This window comes from Ananas comosus, linkage group 11, assembly GCF_001540865.1.
Source record: "Ananas comosus cultivar F153 linkage group 11, ASM154086v1, whole genome shotgun sequence".
NCBI classification, from domain to species: Eukaryota; Viridiplantae; Streptophyta; class Magnoliopsida; order Poales; family Bromeliaceae; genus Ananas; species Ananas comosus.
The window spans coordinates 4,190,734-4,202,756 of record NC_033631.1 but is presented as its reverse complement, the minus strand read 5'-3'; the positions used below and the strand labels follow the sequence as shown (position 1 = coordinate 4,202,756).

Genomic DNA, 12,023 nt, shown 5'->3' with positions numbered 1-12,023 from the left:
GAATTCAGGTCCTTACACATAGAGTGTGTTCGGATTGGTAAAGAAGGCTCAGCAGGCTGAGGTGAAGGTGGCCGGTCAGATGTGGAAGGCCTCAACTCAACAGGAGAAGGTGAAGCTGTAGCAGCAGTAGGTCGGAGGGTGTGTCGTCTGGTATAGACTCGGAGTTCAGGTAGACTAGCAACAGTGGCAGCATGTTCATCACTAACCTGTGTGGCATTATAATTCAAGGTAGAAGGAAAAATTGATACAGTCTCAGACGGTGAAACTGGTACATTTGAACCAACATCCGTAGAAGGGCGTGTGAAGGAAAAACTAGAGATGGCATCAATAGTGGAAGGACTTTCGCCCAGTAAGGGAGGATTAGAAAGAAAACGTTGAAACGTTTGAAAGTTTAAGGTAGTGGAGGAAGGTGAAGAATAAAACTTAGACAAGAATAAGGAAAAACAGATTCAACAAAAGTAACATGACGAGAAATAAAAACTTTACCAGTGCTTGGATAGAGGCAGCGAAAACCTTTATGTTTGTCAGAAAGACCCAAAAAGACGCAAGGAAGTGATCGGGGAGAGAGCTTGTGATCTGCAATGTCCTGAACATCGGGATAACACAAACATCCAAAGACTGATAAGTTGCAAGTCATGAGAAGCACAATCATGGAGAATGTCGTATGGTGATCGCCTATATAAAACAGTAAGAGACGGGAGTCGATTTACAAGAAAAACAGCAGTTTGAATGGCATCAGCCCAAAAATGAAGAGGCAAGCCAGCTTCAAACAGTAGACTTCTAACAATGTTAGATAAATGCCTATGTTTTCTCTCTGCAAGGCCATTTTGCTGAGGAGTGTAAGGACAAGAAAATTGGTGAATAATTCCATTTTGTGAACAAAGAGTAGAAAACTTGTCATTTACAAACTCCGTACCATTGTCAGATTAAAAAATTTTTATTGAGCTGTGAAATATGTTTTCAACCATCATCTTGAACTCGAGAAATTTGTGAAAAACCTCATGTTTAAATTTTAAAAGATAAAACCAAGAAAATCTAGAATAATCATCGATAAAAATAACATAATATTTGTATCCAGAAACCGAGGGCACAGGTGATTGCCATACATCAGAATGAACAATATGAAAAGGAAAACCAGACTGAGATTCCGAATCATGAAAGGAGAGTTTAATATTTTTTCCCATATGACAAGCATTGCAAACAGATAATTTCAACGCAGAATCAGAAATGATTTTATTGTTTTTAATAAATGTAGAAAGAACAGGAAGACTAGGATGGCCTAACCGCCTATGCCAGACATCTCCACTAAATCTACATGCAACAAGAGCTAGTTGTTGCTTGTTCCCTACACTTGCAAGTTCAGAAGAAATTGGATAAAGTGATGTTCCCGAGCTAGGACATCGAAGAAGCTCCTTCCCTATTTCCTTATGCTTCACAGAAAAACCAGTGGAGTCAAATTCAAAAAGAGAATTATTATTATGACAAAACTTACGCACTGAAAGTAAATTTCGCTTAATTGCAGGAACAACAAGAACATTTTTAAGAGCAAAGGAGTTAGAAGACGTACTCAATTGAGTTTCACCTGTCCGAGTAATATCAAGTAAATTTCCATTACCAACAAGAATCTTTTTATGCCCACTATAAGGTTTAGAAGATGAGAGAATACCAGAGTTTGCGGTCATATGATTTGATGCTTCGGTATCTGGATACCAGATCTCCTCACCAGATTCGTGAAGGTTTATAACAGCAAAGGTCTGAGGAACATCATTGACCATGAAAGAATGATTAAAGCGTTGTCTGCACTAAAGAGCAGAATGATTCAACTTTCCACAAATCTGACATTGTATGCCAGACTTCGTAGTGTAAGATTGTTGAGGATAATTAGGTTGAGACTCTGGATAGGTTCTAGGAGATCCACGACCAGAGTTGTGTCTACCACGCTGTCCTCGGCCTCCACGATATCTACCTCCACGGCCTCCATGATTACCATATTCACGATTGGCATAAAGAGCTTCATCATCAATAGTGGGAATAGCAGAGGACGTCGTCACACTAGTACGACGTTGGACTTCCGTTTCTTCTTGCATCAAGAGTGGACGAAGTTATTCAAAAGTGAGCTTATTTCTGTGTGTTTAGAGCACTAACAAAACCTCGATATTCTTTTGGTAGCCCTAGAAGAACAGTCATGACCAAATTATGGTTTGACTCGGTTTCACCAATCGCCTGAAGAACATCACCAATCGACTTGATCTTTTGCATGTAATCACTCATACTCATTGAGCCTTTCTTGATGCTCTGCAATTCAGACTTCAAAGAAAAAGCCGTGGAAGCAGTCTTATCAAGAAAATATGTCTCAATGATTCTCCAAACATCATATGCAGTTTTAGGTGAGTTAGAAATAACCATTTTTAATATGCTAATAGATAAAGTAGCATTAATCCATGAAAGTATAGTGGTGTCTTTCTTTTTTCAACTTAAATATTCGGGATTTATAACTACCTTCTTATCAGCAGAATTGATAGTCTGAGAAGGCACAACACCAGTTCTGTCCACATGTGATGTAACACCAAAACTTTCTAGAACATTAAGAAAGATTTGTTTCCACACAAGATATGGGAATCAGTGAGTTCTAGTGGTATGAGAGTTTTGATGTTAACAACTGGCAATTTTGAAGTAGAAGAAGACATGCTTGCTACCTTAAGAGAAGGATCCACCACTAGATATGAAAGAAAGATAAATCATAATATAGCGGATGAGAAAAAGGAAGAACCTGGTTTCTATCAAACTAACTGTATCCAGCGCACAAGAGAGGAACCACTTATCACCAAACAAGAACGGCCACACCAGGGAAAAGACCGAGCGACACGAGCAACCAGCGAGTGGTAGTAGGAAAGTCCGAGCGGCACCAGAAGAGCAAAGAAGAATCACAAAAAGGCTGGAAATACTGTAGCAAAAGCACTGTAGCGATACTGTAGCGCCAGTACTGTATCATTGCTGTACCACTGGTACTGTAGCGCCTACTTCCTCTTATTCCTCTGTTAAAACAGAGGTAGAGCAAAGATATTGATATAAAATAATTATCATCTCTTCATTTTTTACTAGTTTTTATATTTTCTTATTGGGTGTTGAAAGAATCTCCGTCAACCTCTTCCATGATCGTGCTCGCAGGAGGAGAAATTCCGATCATACCTTGGGGTGTTATTATCGGTTAATCCTGCATGAAGGACGGGAATACACCTTAGGGCAGTGCTATGCAAGTTTCCGAATCGATCAAATCTTTTATTTGGATTTTGCGTTTATCTTTAAGATTAATTTTATCTTTTATTATTAAATTTATTAGATTTTGATTGCAATCAGATTTAGATATATACATTTTGTTTTCCTAACAATGTAAGGCGTATTTCCTAATCTGATGGTAATTAAAATCTAATGGGTGCTAATTTGTTTAAAAAAGATATTGCGTATGATTTCTGTTTGACAACTTGACTGTATGCTTGTCATTTAATTTTAAATTTATTGGGATTTGCACTCAATTATTAATCATTGTAATTTAAATTGCAAATCTTTATTTATATATAATTTTGTGGTATACTATTGTTTATATATATATATATATATATATATATAGAGAGAGAGAGAAAGGGTGAGAGTTTGATTTTTACAATAAAAAAAGGTGTAATTTTTCTGTATTAAAAAAAGTGTTGGCTTTTGCTTTCGGTTTATTTTTCTTATAAATAAATTTGAAAAAAAGGGATTTTCTCATTGTGGGGATTTGAATCCGTTATCACTTTCCAAAATCTTTAAACTAGCCCCTCTAACTGGCAGCATCAAATATTCACTGTTGGTTTATTTATTAATTCAAAGCAGTTTTATAAATCTGATTGCAGTATATTGTTTGATTGCGTCTTGTTTGATTGCGTCATTATTTACTTGAAAGCAATTAATTGAAATCAAATTTGTTTGGGCCATATTTTTGCTATTGAACGGAATCCTATTAGACATGGTTAATGTCATGATTTTAAGTTTTGGCGTATTTTAGAACTTGTGGGGGGAAACTCTTTTATTAGATTGATAAATTGGGTATTATGTTTGCTCTCCTGTTGTCATTTTTTTTTTAATCTTAGTGTTTAGTTTGTAAATGAAAATGGTAAATTCGAAGGCTAACAAGCATATTAAGTTGAGACAAAAGTTTCTTAGATGACTAACTTCTCATGATGTTATTGTTGTGAGTTTTATCGGATATGAATAAAATTTTGCAGATTACTTAACGAAAGTCCTGAATAGGACTAAGGTCCTGGAGTCATCAAAGGGGGTGGGGCTTTGCCTATAAAGGGCCTTCCTGCAGTGGGAATCCAACCTTTGTGATAAGAGATCTCTTAAAGATGGTTCAATGTAGTAAAAATAAGTTGTTAGATTGGCCAAATAGCACTTCTGCATTTTTTATAACTGAGCTTGCCCTCCAATCCCATCCCTATGGTTAGTAGTGCTCTGTGTACTGGTTGAGGTTGAGCTAATAGCTCTTAATGGGATCTGAGGCGGTAATTTTCGCAAGATGTGACTCTACCCACATCCCTAGAAGAGACTACCTATATGAGAGTATTTGTATATAGCCACGGCTATGAGATATACGCTATTCGTATAACTCTTATGAAAAATTAAAGTATTGTGTATGGCCATTAATGCACAGATCAGCGGTGGCGATGGAAAATTCTGTACTGTGTGGGTGGTAGTTGAAATCAGAGTCAAAAGGATGTAGTTTAAGACCTGGTTCACTTCGATTCTTTCTGATGGAAACTGCTTACATTAAATGGGGTCAAGTCTTTCAAAGACATCTCACCCATTACATAGTATAAAGATCCAGTAATTTCTCTTTTAATTCTTGTTTTTAAAATTTTGAGTTTTGTAAGGGGATTGTTGATGAAAAACTCAAAATTTGAGCTTTAAATTTATTTTATTTTAAAATTTATTTTATTTATTATTATTTTATTTATTCTCTTTCTTGGCGCGAAAGAAACTCAATAGGATATTTCCGTTCAGTTTCTTACGCCAAACGATAGGGAAAGTCGGTTCTGTTTCTTTCGCCTAACGGGAAAGAACGTGGTCGACTCCCTCTTCTTTTTATATTTACTTCCTCTTATTACTCGGTTAAAATAGAGGTAGAGCAAAGATATTGAGATAAAATAATCTTCATCTCTTTGTTTTTTACTAGCTTTTATATATTTTTTTTTTATTGGGTGTTGAAAGAATCTTCGTCAATCTCTTCCACGATCGTGCTCGCATGAGGAATTCCGGTCTACCTTAGGGTGTTATTCTCGGTTAATCTCGCACGAAGGATAGGAATACATCTTAGGGCAGTGCTACGCTCTGATCAAATCTTTTATTTTGATTTTGTGCTTATATGTTAGATTAATTTTATCTTTTTATCATTAAATTTGTTAGATTTTGATTACAATCAAATTTAGATATATACATTTTCCCTAATTGTCACTCCCGGGCCCAAGCGGAAGCCTACTTGGTACGTGCACAGACATATGCCCGATGCATACTAGGCGTCTGCAATAAACACGTTAGAAATAATACGAGAAAATAGGTAAATTCTAACATGATATCAGAGCATACATAATACACTACTCTCTAAAAGCAAGTAACAAGGAAGGTAAAGGAACTAACATTCACATTCTCCAAACTAGATATACATCAAAATAGCCACGGAAAACCAAACTACATATCTAGGGTGGTCTCTCTATACATCAAGGACAAATACACCTCTCCAACAACAACAAAAGGAAAGGCGACCACCTAGCAGAAGCCTCGAGCTAACTCTCGCTAGACGCGACCCCCTTGCCGCGATCCCTAGTCTCTCCCGCTGTGGATGGCTCTGTAAACAAAAACATCAACAAAAATTGGAATGAGAACTATTAATTAGTCAATAGTTCCCAGTGGGTAACCCGCCGACATCAGTTAATTACACCACTAGGTCTCTGAGGCATAAATAGTAAACATGTATAACTAATGATATCACATGAATATTACACAAGTAATGAATTACTAATACTACTATGCCTCCAAATGAACATGATGTTTAACAAGTATAAAGACTAATCTAACATGAATGAGTATACTAACGTCATGTCCACTAATCTATACTATCTAGTAGTGTCAGTTAATTATTGCATTTGGTTGTCTTTACCCACTTAACAAGGACCTACACAAGGGTAGTCCGGCTTGTGCCGTGCCTAATGGCCCTGTGGTAGTAAACACTCCCACGGCAATCCACTTCGGCGCTCAATCCCGCACGGGCGAGTATGATGTCGCGTAGGCCAACTCTAGAGTGCCGGCTTGTGGGGAGCGACCCTCGTAAGTTTGTGCGAATGAGCACAATGGCAAGCAAGCATGATCCACAATATAGAGTTCTCGGTCGTCATGTCTAAAACATGGTATATCTATTAGCGACCCAAAGGTTGAATTCTATGTCACAATGTGAAGATTTAGTCATTTAACCAAGTCAAGTACAACCACATGAATTTCATGCAAAAGTCATATTCACTTATCTACATAAGTAGGCTAAACTTCTTATTTCATCATTCCTAACATGAAATCTAACATGGCATAAGGAATGTCATTTTAGTATACAAGTTCCATATACAACTCTCTCTACATAATACCATGACATGTAAGTTCAATGATTTCTCCACTACATAGAGGTTCAACTTTATCATGTATAATATGCATGTTTTGTGCATTCACAAATTCATTCATGATAAATCCAATATGAATATGCAAGAATTCCAACTTTATAACACTAGGGAAGACATAGGGGGAGCTTACCTATTTTGCTGAGGTCAAACCCACCCGAAACTCATCGAACTGCTTCGTTTGCTCGAACGAAGATGCCTTCTAGCCTTCTACTATCCTAACAAAAATTCTAATTGAATTAGGAGCTTCTAACAAGCCTCCCACGAAATTCCTCAAAATTCAACCCAAAAATAGGTAGAAAATACCTTAAATAGAGGAAAACTCTTTTCCAAACTCCACTTGAGGTTGGGATGCTTCAATTCCAACCTAAAAGAGAGTTTTGCAAACATTAATTAGGCTTTAAAAGCTCAGTCAAGAGAAAACCCAAAACTAAGCTCCAATTCCACCAATTCCACCAAAATCACATACAAAAGTGGCACGTTAAGAAGCTAACCTTTCAAGAGCTCCAAACCAAACCAACCTTGAGCTAGGGTTGGAGATTTATCCTAAAAAATACTCCCTTCTTCACTTCCACAATTCCTCCAAGAACCACAAGACCAGCTACCATGGAGAAAAGAGAAGAAAAGAGATCAATTCCTATAATTTCCACCAAAATTGGAAAGAAATCTAGAGAGAGAAAGAGAAGGGCTCACTAACTAACTACTTCTCAGCTCCCAGCACAGGAAAGAACAGCTGGGGGGGCGGTTGAAGATAAATCCAAATGCACAATTACAAAAAGACCCCTCAACAACTCACAAAAAATACATTATGCCGTATTGAGTATCGGTACTCGAATTAGAGTACCGGTACCCGACACTCAGACACGCAAAATTTGGAGTACCGGTACCTGGCACTCAGACATGCAAAACCCGAGCGGGTTTAATACAGTGTACCGGTGCCAGCCTGATGCAGTATCGGTACTCACCGACTCAGTACCGGTACTCAATACCCAACTTCTCAAACCCGAGAGCAGTCCATTCTGGCACTCCCTGGGTTTCGGTACCCCACTCAGGTAGCAGTACTCAACACTCAAAACCTGCAGTTTGCAGATTTTAGTGTCAGTAATCCGTTCTCGCACTCATAGAGCTTAAGTTAGGTGTCGGTACACTACCGGCAACCCTCAAAACAACTAGAATAGTTCTAAATACTATTCTTACACTAGAACCTTTCAATTTTCTAAAGTTCAGTGTTCCACACTAATAGTTCTATATATAAGATTTAGTAGCGCTAAACCTCCCAATTCGGCTATAGCATTTTACGCGGTGGCTAAGTCCAAAGAGGTTAAGAGGGTTGGGCGAGCCTACGGCTAGAGTAGTTCTAGTATGAATGATCACCCTAGGAAGTGGGGTATCACAGTTGGTATCATTGCAAATCACCGGCTGGAAGTGTGAGATGATTCTCAGCTGAGCTAGGGTCATACAATGGGTAGAGCGTAGCTCTCCGGCTGATGACCATTGTAGGTGGAGTGCCGAACCTCACAAGGTAGGCTAAGGCTACCGAGACAAGTTTCACATAGCCTTGTGTTTGTGAGTGTGCTTCAGCCTGACAAAGATGTAAGGTTTTTTTTTTGAGGGGGGGAGGGGAGGGGAGGGAAGATGTGGCACCTTCATGATTTAGAATAGCCCTAGATATAAGGTATAGTAGGGCTAAAGTTCTTAATCCGGTTATAGCACTTTTTACGGTGGTTAGGTCGAAGATGTTAAGAGGGTTTAAACAAGCCTAGGGTAAAAGTAGTTCTCGGACGAGTGATCCCTTAGATTGTGTTTGGTTAGGATATAATGAGGGGAATAAGCCCTTATTCCGCTCCTTATACCCAAATGGTATTTTTGGAGCATGGGAACTGTAGTTCCCCATTATTAGGAACAAAGAGGAATAAGAGTGGAACAGCTGTTCCACCCTCCCACGGAACAAGCTTGTTCCCAACAAGCTTAATTAAAATTAAAATTTAATTTTGATCATTGTATTAACTTATTAATTAATCTAATTAATATATTTAAGTCATATCTATTGCTTGAATAGTTAAGTAATTAATTAATTTAATATTTATGATTAATGAGCTTATCAAAAATTAGCTATTTAATGTATTTATCTAATAGCTAATATTTATATCGGTCAACTAATTAATTTTTTGACTCAGTAAATTAATTTCTTAACTAATCACCTAAGTAATTAAATAATTTACTAATAATTAAAAAGTTAAATTATATTTTATAATTAATTAATACATATATAATTAATTAATTAATATATTTTTTTTATTATCTTACACGATAGTCAGAGCTAATAAATTTATTAATTTATTAAATTATTTTTCATTAATATTTTGATGTTAATTAATTAGATAAAATATTTTTTAATTTAAAATTATAATTACTCTTATTCCAGCTATTCCAATCTAACCATCCAAACACTATTTACCTTATTTTCAGAAACAATCCAATTTTCATGCAAACAAAAATTTACTCTAATTCCTGCTTGTATATGAATTTTTACCTATTCTTGGAATAAGTAGTTCTTACTTACACCTAAACCAAACGTGGCCTTAGGAAGTGGGGCGTCACATAAGATAGATGTTGCCAAAAATTATGAATTTTGGTTTTTTAGAAAAATTCCCGAGGGGTCATCTAGGATTTAGTATAGTCATAGATATAAGGCATAGTAAGGTTAAAACATTTAACCCGGTTATAGCATTTTAGACGGTGGCTGGGTCGAAGATATTAGGAGGCTTGAGCAAGCCTAGAGCTAGAGTAGTTCTAGAATGGATGATCTCTCGGGAAGCAGGGAGTTACATAAAGTAGACAATGCCAAAAATTATGAATTTTTTTTTTTTTAGAAAAATGCAAATAATCTAAATCGTATTTAACAGTATAGATTATCTGTTCGGAAGCTCTATCATTGATAGGGAGTGATGAGTATGAATCGTAATAGTTGGATTTATCTTGTGTACTTTATTAATGTACTTATTTGCTAATTTGAAATAATGACGGTTTTGAGCTGTGCCATTGACACGAGTGTCATATCATGCCAATACCTTATCGCCACGGTAGACACAGCCAGTGCTAATAGGCATTTTATTTATAGTTGGAACGTATTATTCTATATTGTAGATTTATCAGCTCTTGCACTTGTGTCTATCTCTTAGGAACTGATCTCACAAGAGTCTGCTGGATGTTCTCATGTTGCAGACGCCCAGTTTTAATTCCCTGTTGACTATTAGTGGGTCAGGACAAATGTAGGATTATTATATATATAAAACTGATGAATTGTGTTTGACTCGTGTAGCTACCCCAAGCTTTGAAAACTATGCTTCATGATGTTAGAATTGTCGTAAAAATCTTATCATAAGGTAATTCCACGTTACACTTTCTTTATATTCCATCTTGTGTCAGGTCTGGAAGTTGTAAATGTATTATCTTGGTCCGCATCTAACGTTTGTTGTTGTTGTTGTTGTTGTTGTTGTTGTTGTTGTAAGATTCCTTTGAAGGTCCTTTAGGAATTTTGAACGACTAATACGGAAAGCTTAGATTATAGTAGGAAATAAATAATATAAGGAAAAATGTATAAAACATATTTCAACTATTGCTCATTTTGATTTGAATACCTAATTTTTAAAAATTTTGATTTTACTCCATAACCTTTTAATTTATTTGATTTGAGCCGGTTAGTAACTCTTTAATTTTAAAATTTTAATTGTTTTGTTTACTTTTATAGATTAGTTAGTATATTTTCTACAATTCATATAACTATAAATTCGTTAAAATAAGCAATTAGTTAAAATTTTGTATCCGAAGAGCCATTAAAGGACTTATCAAATTAAAAGATTGGATACTAAAATTAAAGTTTTTTTGCTTTTTTTTTTTTTTTTTTTTGTGAAGCAGAGCTATGAATTCAGATCGATACGGGTGGATTTTGCGGAACAAATTTTTGTTAATGATAAACCGCCAGCTCCTCATCATTCCGTACGGGCTACACTTCGCTTACAGAATAAGTCGTGAAATTTCTTCTCTGCGACAGATGCAGCATTTGATGTTTGTTGTAATATATGTGCGAAATCTGTTACTCATATGATCCTCTCAACATGTTGGAACCTACTTGCTAACCACAACACCGGAGTTGGTATAAATTACTTCCAGTGTGCAGTAGCTTTTTCGATCTATGTTTTTTTATTTAGTCTAAATAAATTTGTTCATGTTGTGTCAAATTAACACGACCGGCGATCAAGATGTGTTCCCTCAGTGGGTGGGAAGGGGGGGAGATTTCGGGTGCAAACCGAGTCAGAAACAAACTGTTCTTGGATACTTTCGTTTTGTCCACCAGTTTCTATCGATCGATGTTGATGTAACCGCCCGCCATCTGATAACATAACATTGTTTTGCAAAGTCGCTATCACTGAATTCTGCGAAAAAGATTGATAATTCAGAATTCAAAGTGAAAGTAACTATCGTCTAACTCGATCATAATTGTAATTAAGGTTTCCGATAGGCTCCCCGCGTATGAAAATGCATCTAGGATCTGCGTTTTCGGTCTGTGTTATGCTATCGTTTCATGCAATCAGTGTTAGAAAGCTTTAAAAGCATTTAAAATCCGAAGCTGGACTGTTGATTGGGCCACGTGTTGCAATTTGTTGTCTCATATTTGCACGTAACAATGACGAAAAATGGGGATCTCGTATAAGGAAGTAATTTAGCAAGTCGGCTTCGTCGAGTAGTGCTTCAGTGAGACGTGTTGTTGAGACAATTTGTAAGCTGTCCTATACAGCTCGCGCATCCAATTTTTAAGCTTCATTTAATCTGGAAGATTTTTTCAATGCCCCAGTAGTTATATATCGCATGGAAAAAAGTACTAAAATACGAAACTCTAATACTAACAATTTATTTTGCGTAGTACATATCTGACACTATGATAACCCGCCCGCTGCCGTTTCTGTTCTGTGTACACGATTATACACCCGGCCAATTCGAATTGAGAGTCGCTCAACTATAATATCCCCACGTACGTGATGTACAGATAACTCTAACCGCCGGCATCTTATCTGCACCCGACCATCCCGGCTTACGGACATCACTATTAAGATATATCCACTCAACAAAATCACACAACTATCCCCGTGTACGCGACATAAAGGATCGAATCTAATCATCCCACTAGACTAGGAGTGTTGAGTCACGTCCTCGCCTGGCTGCTCCAGTGCCTAGAGGCAAGTGCGCGCTTTATCCTCTCCCCCCTCTAGCGCCCAGCCGCCGATGCTTAATAAAACAAAGCGGGCGCGGCTGAGCGCCCTCGGGCCG

The 12,023-nt window shown here is 37.0% G+C and overlaps 1 protein-coding gene across 4 annotated transcripts in view; it reads left to right on the top strand.

Moving 5' to 3' along the window:
• The window catches only part of LOC109717836 (tetratricopeptide repeat protein 5-like), a 119,979-nt gene extending 109,083 nt beyond the window's left edge, over nucleotides 1–10,896 (top strand). For 2 of the 4 annotated variants that reach the window (XM_020243771.1, XM_020243768.1), the window contains one exon: nucleotides 10,614–10,896. In XM_020243771.1, coding sequence (XP_020099360.1) covers nucleotides 10,614–10,730 — 117 coding nt within the window. In that variant the 3' untranslated portion in view covers nucleotides 10,731–10,896. Of the gene's footprint in view, nucleotides 1–9,877; nucleotides 9,972–10,017; nucleotides 10,082–10,613 lie in introns of those variants that run through there. The other 2 variants (XM_020243769.1, XM_020243770.1) reach the window with 2 other exon arrangements.